General features: G+C 57.7%; 2 protein-coding genes across 4 annotated transcripts; one reads left to right on the top strand and one right to left on the bottom strand.

The window, feature by feature from the left end:
- Window positions 1-355: 355 nt before the first annotated feature.
- RRAS (RAS related) lies at window positions 356-4,220 on the bottom strand. Its single transcript, XM_077845193.1, has 6 exons — window positions 4,035-4,220; window positions 2,006-2,093; window positions 1,776-1,878; window positions 1,586-1,694; window positions 784-902; window positions 356-708 (listed from the first exon to the last, which is right to left on the bottom strand). Exons 1-6 carry the CDS (start codon window positions 4,185-4,187, stop codon window positions 624-626), a joined length of 657 nt encoding a protein of 218 aa, XP_077701319.1. The 5' UTR covers window positions 4,188-4,220; the 3' UTR covers window positions 356-623.
- Window positions 4,221-5,740: 1,520 nt separating this feature from the next.
- Window positions 5,741-19,362, top strand: SCAF1 (SR-related CTD associated factor 1). 3 transcript variants are annotated; one of them, XM_077845080.1, is made up of 11 exons: window positions 5,741-5,892; window positions 8,560-8,673; window positions 8,912-8,969; window positions 9,721-9,815; window positions 10,143-10,243; window positions 10,338-10,453; window positions 13,261-16,125; window positions 16,782-16,864; window positions 17,095-17,313; window positions 18,513-18,641; window positions 18,926-19,362. In XM_077845080.1, exons 2-11 carry the CDS (start codon window positions 8,566-8,568, stop codon window positions 19,115-19,117), a joined length of 3,966 nt encoding a protein of 1,321 aa, XP_077701206.1. In that variant the 5' UTR covers window positions 5,741-5,892; window positions 8,560-8,565; the 3' UTR covers window positions 19,118-19,362. The 3 variants fall into 3 exon arrangements, with proteins under 3 accessions (XP_077701206.1, XP_077701216.1, XP_077701226.1); XM_077845090.1 differs by lacking the exon at window positions 5,741-5,892 and adding an exon at window positions 5,919-6,346; XM_077845100.1 differs by lacking the exons at window positions 5,741-5,892; window positions 8,560-8,673; window positions 8,912-8,969 and having other exon boundaries at window positions 9,721-9,819.
- The last annotated feature ends 877 nt before the right edge of the window (window positions 19,363-20,239 follow it).

Here is a 20,239-nt window from a genome sequence, read left to right as displayed (position 1 = left end):
CCTGGAGACTTCTAGAACACCACTACCCAATAAATTGAAATAGCCATGTGTAGCTTCTGGCTATCTTAAGTGAACAGTGCAGTTATAGAACTTTCCAGCAAAGAAAAACTTTTTTTCAGGTGTTCCACCCCTATCCCAGCAAAATGCCCACTGAAACACAACAGGGCAGAATGGCCCTGTTGAAGGTGAAACGGGTCCAGACACCTGGCCTGTCTTGTCTTCTGAACCCCCCCTCACCACCTCCCTACCGAGTCAAGGGTTCAAGATCCTATGGACAGAGGTGGAGTGAGGCTTTACGTGTTTGTACCCAGTCCACCCACCACCCTGGAGCCACTTTTCCCTTCTCAAGAAGCACTTTCTGACATTGGCAGTGACGTTTATTTCCCTGGGGGTAGAGAGGGGAGTTATATACAGCAGTGACCCAGAAGCCCGGGAGCCCCTCACCCAGGGGCTTGGGTGGGGAAGGAAGGCTTCGGCAGAAGGCACACAGTGGCGATGTCCTGGAGAAGGCCAGGAATTTGGGATGGGGGTGTAGTGTATCCTGGGAAACCCAGAAGGGGAAAGAGCTCAGTGAAGGCAGCTGGTCCCGAGAGCTCATGCTGGCTGCTCCTTTTGCACCCGGGCTAGAGGAGGACGCAGGGACAGCCTCCGTCTTTCTTCCTGGGGGCACTGGGTGGGCTGGGCGGGAGCTCCTGCTCCTGGTACTTCCTGTGGGGAGAAGCTGGTGAGTCTGGGTCACAGGGGCCAGGGGCATGGACAACAAGGGAAGGGCGCTCTGCTCACCGGACAGCCCGCACCAGCTGCTCAAAGGCCTCGTCCACATTGAGGCGCAGTTTGGCTGAGGCCTCGAAGTAGGCCACGTGGTGGGAGGCGCCAAAGGCAGAGGCTTCAGATCGGGGGACCTGGGACAGGGACAGGAAACAGGGAGGAGAGGTATCAGGTGTCTGTGCTCGATGCAGGGGGGGGGGGGAATGCAGCTGTGGGACGCACAAAGACACTATGCTCTAAAGGGGGTGACAGTGTGGGGGTCACATAACAGAGTTGAAGTTCCAAGGAGATCATGAGGAACATGCTAAGGAGGCTCGGCACCATTAAGGAGTCTGGGAGGGCACCACAGACCTTTGCACTTCTGAACATCTACATCAGATAACTGAGGTCACGCCACACTCCCACCCGCAGAGAAGTCAGGGTGCTCCCTACAGAGGCCTGAGCAAAGGTCCCAAGGCTAGAAACCCCCCAAAGGCTTCATTTGAAAGATGAGTTCTGTTGTGGCAATCACCATAGTCTCTGTGTGTAGGAAGTGCTGAGAGCAGAGAAAGGAAGGGACAAGACCTGGTGGGAGTCGAGTGCCAGGTGGAAGAGCTGGGGAGCCCTTTGTCCCATCCAGCCATGGTCTTCCAGGGAAGACCCAACTTGGAGGATTTAGTGATGTGCGTGACAACAGAAAGAGCAGGACCAGGGGAGCCAGAAGAGGATGCTGCAGTGAGGACACAGAATATGCACTGAAAGAAGCCTCCGAGGCTGAGATGGGGCCCCCTGGTGTGGCGCCAGGGGCAGGGAGTGGGGGGGATGGGGTATCCCAGACCTGGCGCTGTGTCTCCAGATCAGCCTTGTTCCCAACCAACACGATGGGGAAATCGTCTCGGTCCTTGACTCGGAGGATCTGCGTGAAAAGCTTGCCCACCTCGTTGAAACTGCGGAGGAAGCCCGAGGGTGAGGTCTAGCCAGCCGATCGGCGCGGTCTGCCCTGCTCCACCACCCTCGCCTCCTCTCACCTCTGCCGGTCATTAATGGCAAACACCAGCAGGAAGCCGTGGCCAGCGCGCATGTACTGCTCCCGCATGGCACCGAACTCCTCCTGGCCTGCGGTGTCCAGGACTGCAGATGGGGAGAGGGGCCGCTGTGGGGATGAGGCTCCCAAAAGCCACTCCAGGGAGCCCTCAGCCCCACCACGATCCCCAGCCCTCCCCCACCTCCCCCTGGGTCCACTCCCTGCTGCCCTCACTGTCGAGCCGGGCCGGGACACCATCCACCGTGCAGATCTTCGTATAGGAGTCTTCGATGGTGGGATCGTAGTCAGACACAAAGTAGGACTGGTGGGGCAGGGAGAAGATACTGTTACTGCAGCTCCTGCAGGACCCGCAGTGCCCCAGGAGAGATGATGTAGCCCTGCTCCTGGACTCTGTCTCCCCCTTCATTCTGGGTCCCTGTTCCCCTCTCTGTGGGTCTCTCTCTATCCCTTCCTCCCGCCCTACCCAGTCTCTCCTTTTTCTGAGTCTCTCCCAATCCTCAATCTTTCTGGTATAAAACACATCTCCTACATGGTGATTACATCCTGGCTGTGTGGCACTGAACAAATCACTTCCCCTCTCTGAACCTCAATTGGAAATTAAGGATAAAAATAGAACTACACTTAATCTAGCGTTTGTGAGATTCCCGGGAAATCCCTGTTAAGCATTTAATGTATGGCCTGGATATAGTAAGTGCTCAGTTATTGGGAACTCTTATTGTCCAGAATATCTGCCTGTCTGTATCTCTCCCTCCACCTCCTCCTCTTCCCTCTTTTTTTCTCCTTCTTCTTCCTCCTCCTCCCTCTCCCCCTCCTTCTCCTCAGGCAGCTTCTTGTGTCTCCTCCCAGGGGAAGGTCCCAGTTCCAATCCAGCAGCAGAGAAGCTGCCCCACCCGCAGGCTGGGCCCCTCCCTTCCTGCCTGGGTCACGCCAGCCTCCAGCCAGGCCTTTGGCCAACTTTGGGTCTGCCCCTGGGTGCAAGGGGCCCAGGGCTGGGGCCTTTTTCTGTTTGGGCCGGAGCTCCCATGCAGGCACTGGCTGGGGTCTCTTGAGGGGTCTGGGGCTCAGCAGTAGCATCTCAGAAGCAGACACCTTTCTAAGGTTTCTTTAAGGTGGGAGGGTTCCCCTTGGGAATGGGGTGGAGGTTTCCTGGGCAAAGGGTGGATTTTCGGGAGAGAAGGGGTAATCTGGTAGCTGGGGGTCTGAGAGCCGCATCCTGTCTGTTAGGGGAGGGATGCTTGGTGAGGGCTTGTCCTGAAAGGAGGGTACAGGGATCACGCCATGGGGGGGATTACTGGCATGTCTTCAGAACACATCTGGAGAAGTAATCAGGGTGAGAGCTGGGGAGAGCCCAAAATGCACACTTGGGAGGTCTGTCATAGAATATAGGTGCATGTCTCAGATACCCTGAGATGCATTTATAGGGTCAGAGAAAGTCCTAAGAAATGGGTCTCTCTGGGGGTGTCAAGAATCTGAGGGCTTCTTCATGGAGGTGATTTGGAGGCTAGCCAAGGTTTCTGAGAGGCGCTCAAGGAGTTAGACTGAAGGAAAACTCAACATGGAGGAGTGAGTGGTTTTCCCTGGGGGAGGGTGGAGATCTGGGTCTGGTGGGATGGGGGCTCCTCAGGACAGGACGTGTGGTCTTAAGAGTCCTCTGGAATGACCGAGGGGCAGGATCTTTCTGAAATCTCTTGGGTCTGAGGGGGTCTCCCTCAGGACCAGATGGTCCTGGATGGGCCCCAGGCAAAGTCTGGGCACAATTTCTAGATTCTCGGAGAGCTAAGTATCTAGACTGTGGTAATCTCCCAGTTAGGCTTTGGGTGGCTAAGAGAGGAAGCTGGGATCTGGGATCTGGGGGAGATGGGGCCCAGGGTAGGGGGAAGTGACACCAGAGGGGTGGGGGCCTATGAGAGCGCTTAGGATCAAAATGGGGTGACTTCTGGACTTAGGTGCTCCCAGGAGGTGCTCAGGGTCAAGTCAGCAGGGAAGCGGGGTCTTGGATACTGGTGGGAGGAGGGATGGTGGGTTTCAGGATGCCAGTATAGGAGGAAGGTCCCTAGTGTAGGGGGTGGAGGCCCTGGAGGGGAGGGGACTCGGGGTCACCATCTGAGAGGATTTTTTTAAGATTAGAAGGTCTCATAGGAGGGTCTCAGTGATGGATCGAGAGGAAATCGGGGTCTCAGGGATCTCCCAAAGGGCTCAGTTCTGGGTCCCGGGGGCACCCCCCCGGGTGAGGGCCCACTACCTGGATGAACTGGATGGTCAGCGCGCTCTTGCCCACGCCGCCGCCGCCCACGACCACCAGCTTGTGTGTCTCGCTGGGTGGGGGGTCCCCGGGCCCCGGCCCCCCGCCCCGGGGCCGCCCCCGCCCTGTCCCGGACGCCGCCCCGCTGCTCATGTCGCCACCGCTGCCGCCGCCGCCGCTACCGCCTAGGGGGGAGCCGGGCGGGGCCTAGGGGGCGGGCCACACTAATAAGGCTACTGCATAATCATGAGCTCCGGAGAGAAGGACTCGAGTCTCCGGACACTTACGAGGCCAGGCCAGGGAAAAGGAGGAGCTATGCTAATAAGGGTAGGGGAAAGGCTTTCGTTGCGAAGGGGAATTCCGAAAGGGGCGGGAATATGCTAATGAAAGGACTCTGCTCGCCCTGAGCAGCGCCACGCGCTCTCTGCCGGCGGGCCGTCTGGGGGCGTGGCTATGCTAATAAGCGCTCTCACTCTTGCAGCAGACAGGTCGGGAAAAGTGTTCGGAGAGGTGCTATGCAAATGAGAACCCCGGAGACACCTCTTCTCAGGGCACCACCCCAGAGGCCTCGTCTTAATAGGCGGGGCTGGTCGACTCGCGCGCGGCCGTATATAGGCGCGCTCCGAGGAAGGAGCTGGTCTTGAGGGAGGCTCCACCTCCGTCCTGGGATCTCAGCCAAACTTCCGACCCGGGCGTCTAGGCTGGACGCTGGAGTCTCCGCCCGCTAAGGGACCCAGGCTTCCGGTTCCCGGAGTCCCTGCCAAGCGGAAGACAGACTGGGAGGGGAGATGGGGCCCTGGAGGGGGACAGCGGGGTAACGGGACAGGGAGGGGCCGTGAGATCACTGCATTCCTAATCCCTGAGCCAGCTCGCCCAAGCCGGGGTAGCTGGGTCATGAAGGGCCCAGGGCCAGGATTTCTGAGTCTTGAAGGAAGAAGAGGCTGAGGAACCAGATTCCGGGGTCTCTCGGAGAGAATGATTACTGAAGGCCTGGACTCCTGGGTCCGGGGGAGGAAGGGATCTGGGAGTCCTTACTACTAGGTTCAGTAAAGGAGGGAGCTGAGGTCCCAGACTCTTGGGTACAGGGGTTGGTGAGGCCGGGAATTCAGAATTCTGGATCCGAGGGAATTCGAGTTGGGAACCCCAACATTTGTGTCTGTGTAAAGAACGAGCTTGAGACCAGAAATGGTCTGAGGAAGGAAGGGCCCTCAGGCCCGACTCAGGGTTGTGAGGAAGTCAGGGTTGAACTCCCAAGTCCCAGGGAGGAGGAAAATGGGAGTCTGGACTCCTGCTAAGTGAGAGGAAATCGGAATTTGGACTTTTCCATCCTAAAGGAGGAGCGGGCTCCTTGGTTCTAAATTTAGAGGGGACTAGAAGACGGGGATTCTGGGATCCCCAGAAGGTGGGCGGCGCAACTCCCAGCCAGTCCAGCTTTTTTTCTACTGTCCACTCTTCAGAACTACAATTCCCTTGCAGCGGCCCTGCTGAGTGCTCTTACGTCACTTCCTGTTCCGCAGCTCTTTCCGCGCGCGCGCAGGGCACCGTGGGGCCTTGTTGCGGGCTACCACAGTCCCGCCCACTTCACCTCTCACCTCATTGCTGTCCCCGCGCGACGGTGGCGACGTGCGGACTACGCCTCCCGGCGTCCGTCGCGCGCGCCCCTGCCTAGGTGCCCCATTGACTTCTGGGAAACTGAGTCCGGAGCCTTCCCACCAGCCTTCACGGCACCGTGCTCGGTACTTGAAGTCCCGGCAAGCTCGGCGGCGTTTTAGCTCCGCCCCTCTCCTCCCTCTGCTCGCGAGCCCCCCCAGCCCGCCCCGCCCCGCGCCGGGGCCGGAGCCGCAGCCCGAGCGGCGGGGTAAGATGGCGGCGGCAGTCTGGGCCGCGGGGCTCGGGCCTATCGGGGTGGGCGGGGCGGAGTCGGGTCGCTAGTTGTCCCGGGGTCCTCCCCGCACGCCGCGGGGCCTGGAGGACTTAGCGGGGCGGCCTCGGGCCCGGGAGCGGAGACGGAGCCTGGCGCCGAGCGGGGGGCCTTCTCAAGGCCCCGGGACGCGTCTGTGGGTTCCGGGGGGCATCTGCGGGGCGTCCCCGTGAGGACTGGGGACGTCCACCGGGACTGGAGCCTGCCCTCCATCACTTAGCTGACCTGGGTCATTTCTCTAGACACTGTTGATCGTCTTTATGGGCTGACCCGAGGTTAGGGTCTGTTGATAGGGTTCTGGGGCCATCTTGAGATCTTGAGATAATGTCCCAGGGTGAAGGAGGTCTGCAAGAGCTGAGGAGTATCTGCAGAACCATCTCTAGAGCCCGGGGTATGTCTGTTAGGGCTGGGAGTGTCTACATGGGCTGACTTGAGGATGCAGCTCACCTGCATGGGTCTGGGGCCATTTAGCGGGCCTGGAAGAACTGTTCGAGGGCTAGGAAGTCTTTTAGGGCCACCTAGAGGGGTGGGATATGCCCACCAAGGGAGGGAGGCAAATACTGAGATGTACTGAGAGGCCAAGGTGGGTCTCTAACATCTGAAGAGTGTCTAATCTAGGTGACAGGAGGCTGGGGGCAGTTAGAAGGACCTGGAACCATCTAGGTGGCTTTCAATGTGACTGCAAGAGTGCAGTCTTTATGCCTGGAGCAAATTCAAATGCCTTTTGGGGCTGGATAATTGCGTGGAGAACAAGACAAAGGAGAGTATTGGAAAATTTGCCCAGCTCTTATGTACTTGCACTTATGAATGCAGTTCAAGTGAAAAATGTTTTTAAATTCTGTATTGTCCTGGAACTATAGAGATTAGAATTAGTCCACATTAGGGTGGGGGAAGTCTGTAGGATCCTCTAGAATCACTTAGTGCAATGCTTTTCGAACTATTTTGACCTTGATCTATACAGTAAGAAGTACATTTTTTTTATTGAGACCCAGTGCATACTGATACAGGTACTTAATACCAAAGTCCCATTAATTAGTATCCCATTTAACTACTTGTGATATACTGCGAAGAATTTTCTACTGCGTTCAATTTTTTTTTTTTTTTTTTTTTTTAAATAACAAACTATTTGTGAAGCACCATACTGCTATCAGACTGTAGTTTGGGAAACAGTGTTCTAGAGGGACATAGAATGTCTGCAGAACCTTTTCATGTTGAAAAGATCTAAGGAGCCATGGGCGTGTCGGCAAAGTCTGGTGCTTGTCTAAATGGGCAAAGGAGCATCTTCATACACTGCAGAGGGCTTGGAGATCTGTGTGTCTGTACTTAGCAGATCTTGATTAGGTGACAGTCACTGTAGCATGTGCTTCCCCCAGAGGTGCTGGAGAGCAGCTCCAGGGACTGGGAACTGTCCATAGGGGTTTATAGGCAGGACATGTTAGTGGGAGTTAGGGAAGGAACCACAGGCTCACAGCTGGAAGCTTTGGCTTGGCTTGGAAATCTATGGTAGGAGTGAGACCCGGGACCTGGGTGTTTGCTTTGCAGGTAGGCAGCTGGGAGAGCGGAGGAGATAACCTGGGCTTCTGAAGACAAATAATGCTAATCATTGTTACTTTGTATCAGGCGCCTGAGCTGCATTAACTCTGTGGGGAAAGTCGGTCCCCTTTCGTTTCTCACAGTCCTTCTTGGAGGTAGATATTTCAGTTGTGCCCATTTAAACACAAGTTGGGTGGGGGGTGGTTGTGGTTTCAAAGCTCTCTGGGAATTCTGAGACTGGATATTGTTTCCAAAGTAGTAGATTTGATGGTTACAGGGAAGCCTGCCTCTGAAAGTTATGGGTTCTGAAGCCCTAATCCAGACACCCACCAGTCTGAAGGATAATCTTTCAATTTTAGTATAATCTAAGAATTTCTGTACTATCACGAAAGCTTGAGCCATGCTTTCATACAATGGGCAGATGGGCAAGAGGTAGATGCCCTCCATGGGGTCAGGTGGACAGCATGTCTTTCTGAAAGTAGTGTTTTCAATTCAGTTCTGGTCTTGTACATCACCCTATTGTAGTTCCATCTTTTGTCTATAAATAAAATTTTTTGGTTCTGTGCTACTGAGGAGAATTGATGCTCTGGGAAGTTGTGTGATATTTGAGGTGCACCCAGCACACTGGCACACATCTCGGTTTGGGAAAGGAGGGTATACGAGACTATGGGACACAGTGTTTGAAGTCACAGCTCAACCAAAAAAAGTCTTGGCATTGGGTTGGCTCTTAAAGGATGGTGGGCAGTGAGGTCTTAAAGCTTGGTCATGGGGGAAACTGGGGAATTTGGGAACATGGTGTTGAAATAGGAGGCTGGGAAGCCCTCCCTTCCACAGAGAAGGCAGCAAGCTGAGATCCAGGCAAGGGAAGAGAGCCTGATCTGGTCCCTCTGATGTCTGCACTGGGCCTGGGACTCACCCAAAGACTGGAGTGTGGCGGAAGAGGAGAGGGATGCCGGACAGCATGCTGATCAAAGCAATGTTGGAGGCCCTTGAGGTCTTTGTGTCCATTTCTTGCTTCACCCCTGCCCCCCGCCGGCCTCCACTCCACACTCTCACCCCTTCAACCACCAGGTGACCATGGAGGAAGAAGATGAGTCTCGAGGGAAGACAGAGGAGTCGGGTGAGGATCGGAGTGATGGTCCACCAGACAGAGACCCTACGCTTTCTCCTTCTGCCTTTATCCTGGTAAGGCTGCTAGACACCTGGGGCCAAGGGAGAGATGGGCTGCAAGTTTGGATTTCAGGGCCCAGGAGTTGGGGAGGAGGGGCTGGGGGCCTGGACTTACGGCTCCGCTGAAGGGTTCCAGTATGTTTGTATGGGTGTCTGGAATGGCTGTCTCCCAGGAGGAGAGCTTGTGACCATTTGCACGAGTTCCCTGACTGTCCTTTCTTTCCATCCCGTTCATCCTCCACCTTTTCTCTAGCGGGCCATTCAGCAGGCTGTGGGAAGTTCCCTGCAGGGGGATCTGCCAAATGATAAAGGTATGATGGGTTCTGATTCCTCTTAGCCTCCTGTCCCATCTCTGTGTTCTTTATCCTAACTTCATTCAGAACTGCTTTTCTGAGGTCTCCTGGGTACCACCCTTGTGCTGGCACAGGGAGCCAAAGATGGGTCAGACACCACAGCTGCCTCGGAGGGACTCCCATCTGGTGGAGGGGAGACCCTGTCACAGCAAAGAAGTAGCCCAAGCACTATGAGAGGGCAGGAGGCCCGGTGAAGCTAGCGTGGGGGGCAGGGGGGAAGATGGGGTCTGGTAAAGCTTCCTAGAGGGGGAGACAGGTGAACTGGGTCCCTAAGCATGTATTAGGGCTGCCTGGTAAAGAGGAAAGTTTGGTAGGCAGAGGCACCCAGCAGGCACCCAGCACCAGGGCATGTTGCAGGACTGAGTTGTGGTTCTCTGGGGCTGGTGGGCATGGAGTTGTGAGCAGGAGGCAAGGCAGGAGAGCTCTGTGGGGACTGGGTCACAGCAAGGCTCTGATGCCAAGCTGACTTGTCTGGGCATCATCTTGAGGGCAGCTGGGAGGATGGATGGGTGAGAGTGTTGATGCCTCAGCATGCTGTTGGGGATGTCCTTCTGGGACCCAAGCTGGGACATGGTGGATGAAGGCAGGGAGAGCAAGCAGGAGCTTGGTTCCCTTGACGAAATCTAGGGCAAACTCCTCTTTCCCCTGCCCCACGAAGTCTCTGCAACTAGTCCCTTTTTTCCAATCCCCCATGCAAATCTCTCTCCAGATGGCTCCCGGTGTCATGGCCTTCGGTGGAGGCGCTGCCGGAGCCCACGGTCAGAGCCCCGTTCCCAGGAGTCTGGGGGGACTGACACAGCTACTGTGAGTAAGAACAGGGGGCTGGGGGCCCAGACTCTTGGGATGGGGGGATGAAGGTCACTGGGGCCTGGATCCTAGAGATGGGTTTGGGGACCCAGACTCCCGGGGCTGGGGTTGATCAGCAGTGGTGTTGGAGGATCTGAGGGCATCATCTGTAGGGGTGAGCCTGGAGTCCCAGAGGCAAGTCAGGGTGAGGGAATTGGTTGGATCCCTGCATTTTCTTGGGGTTTCTCATGTTTGGGTTCCTGAGAGTTTAGGGCCTGGGGAAATGGGATTTGTGGGTCCTCACATGAGCAGGGTCAGGTTGGAGCCCCTCCTGACCTATTCTAGGTGTTGGACATGGCTGCAGACAGTTTCCTTGCGGGGCTGGTGAGTGTTCTGGATCCCCCAGATACCTGGGTTCCTAGCCACCTGGACCTGCGGCCTGGCGAGTGAGTAGTTGGGCAGCCGGAGTGGGGGAGGCCTTTGGCATGGGAGCCAGAAGCTTCCCCCAGGTTCACTCACCCCCTTTCTTCTGCCCTGCAGAAGCGAGGACATGCTGGAGCTGGTGGCTGAGGTCCGAATCGGGGACAGGGATCCGATCCCTCTGCCCGTTCCTAGCCTGCTGCCCCGTCTCAGGGCCTGGAGGATAGGCAAAACGGGTATGTGGGGCCAGGGTAGAGCTGAGCAGGTGGCCTCAGAGTTGTGCAGGAGTCGGCTGTTGTTGGTAGTAATAGTAGCTAGCCGTCATGTCACTTAGACAAAATCTTTAGGTCTTTGCCTGTTAGACCAAAATAAAGGCTGTGCATACATGCAGACTTACGTAGAGCAAACACTGATGTGATCACCAGCACATAGGAGTAGTTAGTGCGTGTGAAGCACTCGGTGTCTAGGGCTCTCCGTGGCAGTGTAACTGCACTAGAAATTCATTTCCCTGAGACCTGGGGACTCTTAGCATCTCTGTCTTCCAGAGGAGTAAAGTCTGAAAATCATTTGTTGAAGGTGGCACAGCCAGTTGCTTAGCAGTGGTCCTGGGTTCTGAACCCCGAGCCCAGGTCTGTTGGAGAGAAAGCCCAGGTTTTTGACTTCTGTGAGGACAAAAGGAAAGTCTGCTCCCCAGTCCCACATGCAGTGTGAGGCTGGTGAGCAGTGTAGAGCAGTGCTGCTCAAAACCTGGGTAGGTATGAGAATCACCAGGACAGGCTAATACACAGGTTGCTGCACCTACTCCTAGGGTTTCTCCTGCAGTGGGTCTGGGCTGGGGCCTGGGAATTTGCATTTCTAACCAGCTCTTCTTTGATGCCACTGCTGCTGGTCCCCAGGACCTGGTGGGAACCCAAGGTTTATACTTCCTTTTTTGCATGTACATCCACAGTTGGGATGGGTGAGGAGGAGAGGAAGGCTCAGTCAGCTCAGGTACAGGAATAGGGCAGCCGGGAGTCCTCTTCTGCAGCGGACAGTGGCTCACCCATGCTGTGCCAGTTTATGTTTCCCTTGCCCTTTCTTTATAGCTGTGGATTGATTTGTCCATTTGGCTCAGGGAACACTGTACCTAGGGCCACCACACGCTAGGGGGCCCACAAAAATATCTTCATTTCTTTTCAAATTAGAAGCCATAGAGGATAAGTAAACACATGGACATGGCAGTGTCCTAATAAAACTTTATTGACAAAGACAGATGGCCTGGGGGATTTGGCTCCAGGCCTTAAAGTGATATAGATGTATCTGGAACCTAAGAGCTGTTTTGCAGGGTGGGGAGGGGCGGGTTGCTTGGGTTATTCTCTTATTGCAGGCAGTTTCTTCCTCCATTTGGAAATTCTTAAAGACTTACGGAAAAAAAACAAAACTCATCTGTAATTTTATGTCATATAAAAATTACATAAAGAGGCAACAAGTCTTACAGTTCCAGACCACTCCAGCCTGAGGACTGTTTTGTACCTCTGGTGGTAGTAATAATTCAGAAGCAGGATAGTAAGAGCTCATGATCACTGAGTCCTTGTGCCGGGCACAGCACCGTTCATTCCACATAGCTGCTTATCTGGTCCCCTTGTTCTTATGATGTGTGAATGCTATCATCACCATCCTTTTTTGTTCGTTTCCTCTCTCTTATCTCTTTCTTTCTTTCTTTCTTTCTTTCTAAGATTTACTTACTTACTGTAAAGGGGTGGGGCAGGGCAGGGGGCTCGATCTCACAGCCCTGAGATCATGACCTGAGCTGAAATCAAGTCAGTCGCTTAACCAGTTGAGCCACCCAGGCACCCCCTGCCCCTGCTTTATCTTATTCCACAGCCCTCAGCGGCTGGTGCACTTTCTGTGTGGCTCATTGAGATTTCTCTCCCTGCTCAATGTGAGCTCCTTGAAGGCAGGGTCTTTGTCTCTTGTGTTCACTGTTCTGTTTGTAGTACTCCAAATAGCTCTTCGCACAAGATAGGTGATTAGTAAAAATGTACTGAATGAGTGAGTGGACCTCCATTGTAGAGATGAGGAAACCAAGGCAGGCAGAGAGGTTGAGTTACTTGTCCTTGGTCATGTCACAGTTGAGGGGATGGGATTGAGAGGTGGCTCTGGGACAGCCCTCTTAAGCCCTTGCCTTCCTGACATTGTCCACCTGGCCATCCTGATGTCTTAGCTGTCGCAGGGTCCCTATGGTGTGTGGTTGAGAGGGGCATCTCTGCATCCCAGTGTGTGTGTCCAGAGGTGCAGCCCTGGTCTGTTGTCTCCATGTGTGGGATTTATGGCCCTGAGACATGTCTTCAGAAAGCAGAGGAGGGAGCACAGGAAAGCACAATTACTGGCTGATAGGAAGAGGTGAACGCTGCTTGTTCCTGTCACCTGTCAGGGGTGTCTCTGAGGCCTGAGAGAGGTAGCCCTTTGGATGGGGCTTGTTACAGAGTGAAGTACGTGAGTGAGGGCTCAGGTGTTCAGGGCTTCCCAACTCTGCCACTTTCTGGCTCTCCGGGGGGAGCTTTCGCCTTCACAGCCGCACACTATTCCCTCAGAAAACAGGATAAATTTCCACAAGAGGCAGCTAGAGCAGCAGGCTGGAGCTTGGCCTCCAGGTGGCCTTAGGTTCAAATCCCAGCCGCCCCCACCATGGCCAGTGTCTTCTGCGGTAACCCCAGTGAGGGGCTTCTTGGGCTGCAGACCAGGGGCTATTTCAGGTTATGGGGGCAACAGTGACTGAGTCTGTACTCCAGCTTCTCCCGGCCATGTGTCCTTTGGGAAGATACTGCAGCTCTCTGAACCTCCACGTCCTCCGGTTAGGACACAGTACCTACAGTGGGGGTTTTGAGGAGTATGCTGTGTTGCGAGCCCTGTACAGTGCTGGGAGCAGTACCTGCTGGCGCAACGAGGGCTGCTGGAGGGGGGCAGTGGCTGGGGGGCTGTCCTGCTTGTGGCCCCCCTCTTGCAGACCCCAGGAGGAGGGTGTGCACCTGACTTGCTCTCCGTCTCCGCTGTTCCTTTGCAGTTTCTCCACAGCCCCACTCTTCTCGACCTTCCTGTGCCCGCCACCTCCTTACCTTGGGCACTGGAGACGGAGGCCCGGCCCCACCCCCTGCCCCTTCCTCTGCCTCCTCCTCGCCCTCCCCTTCCCCATCTTCTTCCTCCCCTTCCCCTCCCCCACCTCCACCACCCCCAGCACCCCCGGCCCCACCTGCCCCCCGATTCGACATCTATGACCCCTTCCACCCCACCGACGAGGCCTACTCCCCACCACCTGCTCCAGAGCAAAAGTACGACCCCTTCGAGCCCACTGGCTCCAACCCCAGCTCATCAGCGGGGACCCCCTCGCCTGAGGAAGAGGAAGAAGAGGAGGAAGAGGAGGAGGAGGAGGAAGAAGAGGAAGAAGAGGAGGAGGAAGGTTTGTCTCAGAGCATCAGCCGCATCTCGGAGACCCTGGCAGGCATCTACGATGACAACAGCCTGAGCCAGGACTTCCCAGGTGACGAGAGTCCCCGCCCGGACCCCCAGCCCCCACAGTCAGCTCCAGCCCCTGGAACGCCGCCGCAGGTGGACTCCACCCGGGTTGACGGAGCCACCCGACGGCGTGTCTTCGTGGTGGGGACCGAGGCCGAAGCCTGCCGGGAAGGCAAGGTATCGGTGGAGGTGGTGACAGCTGGTGGAGCCGCTATCCCGCCAACCCTGCCGCCACCAGGCGACTCAGAGATCGAGGAGGGCGAGATCGTCCAGCCGGAGGAGGAGCCCAGGGTGGCGGTGTCCCTCTTTCGGGCCAGTGGCCGGGCAGCTCGACCCCCTCCTGCAGCCTCAGCGCCCCCCGCGGCCCAGCCCCCGCCCCCGCCGCCTGCCCCCCGGGCCCCTGAGGGGGACGACTTCTTGTCTCTGCACGCTGAGTCGGATGGTGAGGGTGCCCTGCAGGTGGACCTAGGGGAACCGGCCCCTGCTCCCCCGGCCGCCGACACGCGCTGGGGCGGCCTGGACCTGCGCCGCAAAATCCTGACCCAGCGGAGGGAGCGCTACCGCCAGCGCTCACCCTCCCCGGCTGCCGCCTCCACCGCTGCCGCCACCACCGCCGCCGCCGCCCCCGCGGGCCCCCCCACCCGCAAGAAGTCGAGGCGGGAGCGCAAGCGGAGTGGTGGCGAGGCCAAGGAGGCTGCCTCATCGTCTTCGGGTGCACCGCCCGCCCCGCCAGCTCCGGCCTCCCCTTGGGACTCCAAGAAGCACCGCTCCCGGGACCGCAAGCCAGGCTCGCATGCCTCGTCGTCCGCCCGCCGCCGTTCGCGGTCCCGCTCAGCCCGCCGCCGCTCGCGCAGCACTGACCGCCGCCGCGGGGGCAGCCGCCGGTCTCGGTCCCGGGAGAAGCGGCGACGGCGGCGGCGCTCAGCCTCCCCACCCCCGGCCACCTCCTCATCGTCGTCCTCGAGGCGCGAGCGGCACCGCGGCAAGCACCGAGACGGCGGCGGTGGCGGCGGCAAGAAGAAAAAGAAGCGGTCGCGGTCCCGGGGTGAGAAGCGGTCTGGGGACAGCGAGAAGGGCCCAGCGCCCACCCAGCCTCCTTCCGGCTCTGGCTCCGGCTCCCTGGGCGCAGAGCGCGACAGCCGCCGCCGGGGGGCCGTGCCACCTTCCATCCAGGACCTCACGGACCACGATCTCTTCGCCATCAAGCGGACCATCACCGTGGGCCGGCCTGACAAGTCCGACCCCAGAGGCCCCTCACCGGCCCCGGCCTCGTCGCCCAAGCGCGAGGTCCTATACGACTCAGAAGGCCTGAGCACCGAGGAGCGGGGTGGCAAGAGCAGTGAGAAGGACAGGCGCCGCTCTGGGGCTGCCTCCTCCTCCTCTTCCTCCCGGGAGAAGGGATCTCGGCGGAAGGCGCTGGATGGGGGGGATCGGGACCGAGACAGGGACAGAGATAGGGACAGGGACAGGTCATCCAAGAAGGCTCGGCCTCCCAAGGAGTCAGCGCCCTCCTCGGGGCCCCCGCCAAAGCCACCGGTCAGCAGCGGCTCAGGCTCTTCGTCGTCCTCATGCTCCTCTTCCTCCCGGAAGGTGAAGCTGCAATCCAAGGTGGCAGTGCTGATCCGAGAAGGTGTCAGTAGCACCACGCCTGCCAAGGAGGCCGCGTCTGCTGGCCTGGGCTCCATTGGAGTCAAGTTCAGCCGAGACCGGGAGAGCCGTTCCCCCTTCCTCAAGCCTGATGAGCGGGCCCCTGCCGAGGTGGCCAAAGCAGCTCCGGGAAGCACCAAGCCCAAAAAGACCAAGGTCAAGGCCAAGGCTGGGGCCAAGAAAGCCAAGGGGACCAAGGGAAAGACCAAGCCGTCCAAGACAAGGAAAAAGATCCGCAGTGGGGGCAGCGGCGGGAGCAGTGGGGGCCCAGTGACACTAAAGAAGTCCAAGGCTGATAGTTGCAGCCAGGCAGCGGGGGCCAAGGGGGTGGAGGAGACTTCCTGGTCCGGGGAGGAGCGGGCGGCCAAAGCCCCCAGCACCCCACCCCCAAAGGCAGCCCCTCCACCCCCTGCGCTCACACCGGACTCACAGACGGTGGACAGCAGCTGCAAGACACCTGAGGTCTCCTTCCTTCCCGAAGAGGCCACCGAGGAGGCTGGGGTCCGAGGGGGGGCAGAGGAGGAGGAGGAGGAAGAGGAGGAAGAAGAGGAGGAGGAGGAGGAGGAGGAGCAGCAGCCTGCCACCACCACAGCCACCAGCACAGCTGCAGCGGCCCCAAGCACTGCCCCTAGCGCGGGGTCCACAGCCGGCGACTCAGGGGCAGAAGATGGACCGGCCACCCGTGTCTCCCAGCTGCCCACGCTGCCCCCACCCATGCCCTGGAACCTGCCTGCTGGTGTGGACTGCACCACCAGCGGTGTCCTGGCCTGTGAGTGTGCCCAGGGATGGGGTGGGGTGGGGCAGGCAGAAAGGATCGAGGGTGAGGTCATGTGGGGACGGACTGAGAGGCAGTGGGGATGCCTCAGAAAGGGTAGGTGCAAGTACATAGTGACCCCCAGATTGTGAGGGGCCTGGGTGGGTGAGGGTTGATTGGGATCTGTCCAGAAGGCTCCTAGATGTCAGTGTGCTGGAAGGGAGCAGGCAAATGAGTGTGGGGGGTGGCTAGCCCAGTACAACCTGGAGGGGCAGGCCGTGTCCTGGGGGCCACCTAGAGGCAGTTGAGGCTAGGTGTAGCAGAAGGACCAGAAAGAGCAGGGCGAGCAAGGAGCAGTGTCCCTTGGGGGGATAGCAACGGGCCACAGGGGGCTTGAGTCAGAATCTCCCCTCCACCACTACCTTACTCCGAGTGACCTGGCCGTGTTTTCCCCTAACCACACACATATCTAAAGTACTGAGAACATGTGGGGGTGCAGAGTGGTTTCCTGGGGTGGCCGGAGCCCCCTTTTCCCAGCTCTGAGCTCGGGACCTATAGCTTTTCCAGCATCTTCCAGGGTGGGAGATGGCAACAGGGGGCCAGGCACCCTTCACCGGCTCCTCTTGTGTTAACTCTTGATCTCCTTGTCCTCAACACTTTGCTCCTTGCAGTGACTGCACTTCTCTTCAAGATGGAAGAAGCCAATCTGGCAAGCCGAGCAAAAGCGCAGGAGCTGATCCAGGCCACCAACCAGGTGGGCTCCCTAGGGGAAGAGTCCTCATGGTCCCTTCCCTCATCCCCTGACTCCGGTTAAGCCAGGAGAAGAACTGCAAATCCCAACAGGCCTTGGGACAAGGAAGGGATTGGCCAGAAGAAAGCCTCTGCCCCTGGGACTGTCGGGAAATCAGGGTGGGAATAATGGGGGTGCATATTCCCTCTTCCCTGCCCCTCCGTTTGTTCATCATCTCCAACTTCTTCCCACAGATCCTCAGCCACCGAAAGCCACCCTCTAGTCTGGGGGTGACACCGGCTCCTGTGCCCACCTCTCTGGGTTTGCCCCCTGGCCCCTCTAGCTACCTGCTCCCTGGCAGCCTCCCCTTGGGAGGCTGTGGCTCAACCCCTCCCACCCCCACTGGGCTGGCTGCAGCATCTGACAAGCGAGAAGGCAGCAGCAGCTCCGAGGGACGCGGGGACACAGACAAGGTGAGCTGGGCTTGGGGGAAGTGGGTGGACAGTGGCAGCTTTACAGAGAACAGGAACAGATGCTGAGATGCAGGGACCCGAGGAGAGTAGGAGACTGCTGCCAGCAAGCGGGAATGTAGAGAAAACCACAGTCATTAAACTGTAAGGAACTAAACTTTCACTCCCAAGGGATGAGTGGGAGATGGGCACTGGGCGCATATATATATATGTTTTTTTTTTTTTTAAATTACGTGCCCACAGAGAGGGAGAAGGAGGTACAGAAATAAGATGTAAACACACCCACGTGCTGACAGACGTCCCTACGACTGTGGACTTACTGGCTTTTTGTGCAAGAGGGAGGGTGGTTTAGAAAAGGATGGATCAAGCGTCTATTCCAGGGCAGGAGGCAGAGTGGTTGCCGGGCAGATTCAAACAGGTTTTCGTTCAGCTACGTCTGGCTCCTGCTCCTGGGCCTCCTTTTGGTCAGGCTTCGTTCGGTGCCTTTTGTCATGGTCCCAACAGCCCAGGAGGTGGTATGCTGCCCCACTCTGTCTTCGCTTTGTGTAAATTTTTTTTTTTTTAAGATTTTATTCATTGGGGCAGTCCTGGTGGCGCAGCGGTTTAGCGCCGCCTGCAGCCTGGGGTGTGATCCTGGGGACCCTGGATCGAGTCCCACATCAGGGCTCCCTGCATGGAGCCTGCTTCTCCCTCTGCCTGTTCCTCTGCCCCCCTCTCTCTCTGTGTAAATAAAAAGATTTTATTTATTTATTTATTCATGAGAGACACAGAGAGAGGCAGAGACTTAGGCAGAGAGAGAAGCAGGCTTCACGCAGGGAGCCTGATGCGGGACTCAGTCCGGGGACCCTAGGATTACGCCTTGGGCCGAAGGCAGGCGCTGAGTCATCCAGGCATCCCGCTTCATGTAAATTTTGTACGGGCAGTGGACACGAGTATCCTGGTCCCGGCCACCAGGGACCACTCAGGGTCCAGCCTGGTGGATGCTCAAGTAACACTCAGAGGCCCTGCCCAGCCTGTAGTCTGGGGTGACTGCAGCAGGAGGAGCACAGGGCAGACCCTAAGCCGGACTTCTGCTTCCAGGAGTAGCTGGATGGTTGGGGAGGCTGAGCTGGCAGGCAGGGGGCAGGCAGGCCAGGGGTTCCTGCGGGAACTCATCTGGCCTCTGCCATCCGTTCTTCCCACTCCATCACCACTTCGACCAGTACCTGAAGAAGCTGCACACACAGGAGCGGGCAGTGGAGGAGGTGAAGCTGGCCATCAAGCCGTATTATCAGAAGAAGGACATCACCAAGGAGGAGTACAAGGACATCCTGAGGAAGGCTGTCCACAAGGTGGGGCCCAGAGGGGAACAGATCACAGAGGTGGGGAGAGGATGAGAAGGAGAGACGGACGTGCGCGGACAGATGTACACAGACGGGGAGCCGGGAATGGTGGGTCCGCCTGGAAGGTGAGGAGGGTGACAGGAGGGCCTATTCGGCTGGCCTCGGGGGTACAGGCAGGGGCGTTGGCCTGAACTTGGGGGGGTGGCTCCCATTGTGCCAAGCAATGCTCAGCAGTCCCGGTGGAGGGGACCCTGGGGGATGGGCAGTGACCGCAGCTGCCCCTCACTCCCTAGATCTGCCACAGCAAAAGCGGGGAGATCAACCCAGTGAAGGTGAGCAACTTGGTGCGGGCCTACGTCCAACGCTACCGCTACTTTCGCAAGCACGGCCGCAAGCCAGGGGATCCCCCAGGGCCCCCACGGCCACCCAAGGAGCCTGGGCCCCCTGACAAGGGTGGCCCCGGCCTGCCCTTGCCCCCCCTCTGAGACCCTCAGCCACCCCTTCCCTCCTTCACCTCTTTGGAATTCTGGACGTATTTATGGCTCCACCTCCCCACTTCCTTCCCCCCATCAGTGGGATGATGGAGGGAGGGTTGCTGCAGGGAAGAGGAGAGCCCCCTGCCCTGCCCAGCCCTGTGCCCCTTGCCCCCAGGCCTGTCCCCATTGCCCCGCCCTTCTGTTTGTGCCCCTCCCCCAATTTCATTAAAGATTTCATGAAATGTTAGCCCCAAGCCCCATGATTTTTGCCCTTTCTTTTCAGAGTGGTTTGGGAAAGGGTTGGGAAGAGGTACGTAGGAAGTCTGGCCCAGTCTGAGGGTGGTTATAGCAGGCTGTGACGGGGGCGGGGGGTTGGGGGGGCAAGTGTACTAGCCGTGCTGGGCCTCGGTCTCCTGATCGTTGTAGCAGGTGTTGGAGGGATGAAGACACAAGCAAGTGAGGCACTTAGAACCATACCTGGTACATGGTAAGCCGTTGCTATTGACAGGAAGTGGTGGGTGGGAGGTTGGGGGTCCCAGGTCCCCCCCTGTTCTGTGTCTTCCAAGCTCAGGGCAACTGAGTGCTACTTGTCTAGGCCTGGACTTGCCCCAGCAGTAGGATTTTTGTCTTTCATTGAGTTGGACTCTCTTTACCAGTCCTATGGGGTTGAGGTGATCTTATCCACTCTCCTGAAGTAGAGAGGGAAACTAACAGGGGCCACACAGTGAGTCAGGGCCACACTGGCCTCCACACCATCCCCATTACCCAGAACCCAGACATAGTGAGGAGAGGTGGTAGCATCAGGGGTGCAGGAGAGGGTGGGCTTTGAGGCCGGGACACAGAACTCCTTTACAGCTGCCTGTTCCAGCCCCATGCAGAGGGGAGCCCACAGCTGGCTGGGACAGGAGGACCTGCCTGAGGTCACCCAGCAGGAGCTGGGAGGGGACCTAAGTCCCCCCCCCCCCCCCCCCACCAGCCAACAGGCTGATCCAGCTTACTGGACTGAACAATCAGTGGCCTCAACTGTTCATAGCCAAAACTGGGGTTCTAGATTCTACCCTGGGGCCCCGATCAGAAAGTAGCAACCCTGCAGTCAGACTGGATTCTAACCCATCTTGTGTCTCCTGTCTT

Source organism: Canis aureus, chromosome 1, assembly GCF_053574225.1.
Source record: "Canis aureus isolate CA01 chromosome 1, VMU_Caureus_v.1.0, whole genome shotgun sequence".
Taxonomy (NCBI): Eukaryota; Metazoa; Chordata; class Mammalia; order Carnivora; family Canidae; genus Canis; species Canis aureus.
The sequence above is the reverse complement of the archived record's forward strand: the minus strand, read 5'-3'. Positions and strand labels throughout refer to the sequence as shown.

Bases quoted from the DNA above. Each gene is read 5' to 3' on its own strand.
- RRAS (XM_077845193.1), bottom strand. From the start codon at position 4,187: ATGAGCAGCGGGGCGGCGTCCGGGACAGGGCGGGGGCGGCCCCGGGGC. The intron at 1,879-2,005 runs GTGAGGGCAGCA...CCCCATCTGCAG, and splicing joins TGTCCCGGCCCGGCTCGACA to TCCTGGACACCGCAGGCCAG. The intron at 903-1,585 runs GTCTGGGATACC...TCCCTGTCCCAG, and splicing joins ATCTGGAGACACAGCGCCAG to GTCCCCCGATCTGAAGCCTC.
- SCAF1 (XM_077845080.1), top strand. From the start codon at position 8,566: ATGGAGGAAGAAGATGAGTCTCGAGGGAAGACAGAGGAGTCGGGTGAG. The intron at 9,816-10,142 runs GTGAGTAAGAAC...GACCTATTCTAG, and splicing joins GGGGGACTGACACAGCTACT to GTGTTGGACATGGCTGCAGA. The intron at 16,126-16,781 runs GTGAGTGTGCCC...TGCTCCTTGCAG, and splicing joins CACCAGCGGTGTCCTGGCCT to TGACTGCACTTCTCTTCAAG.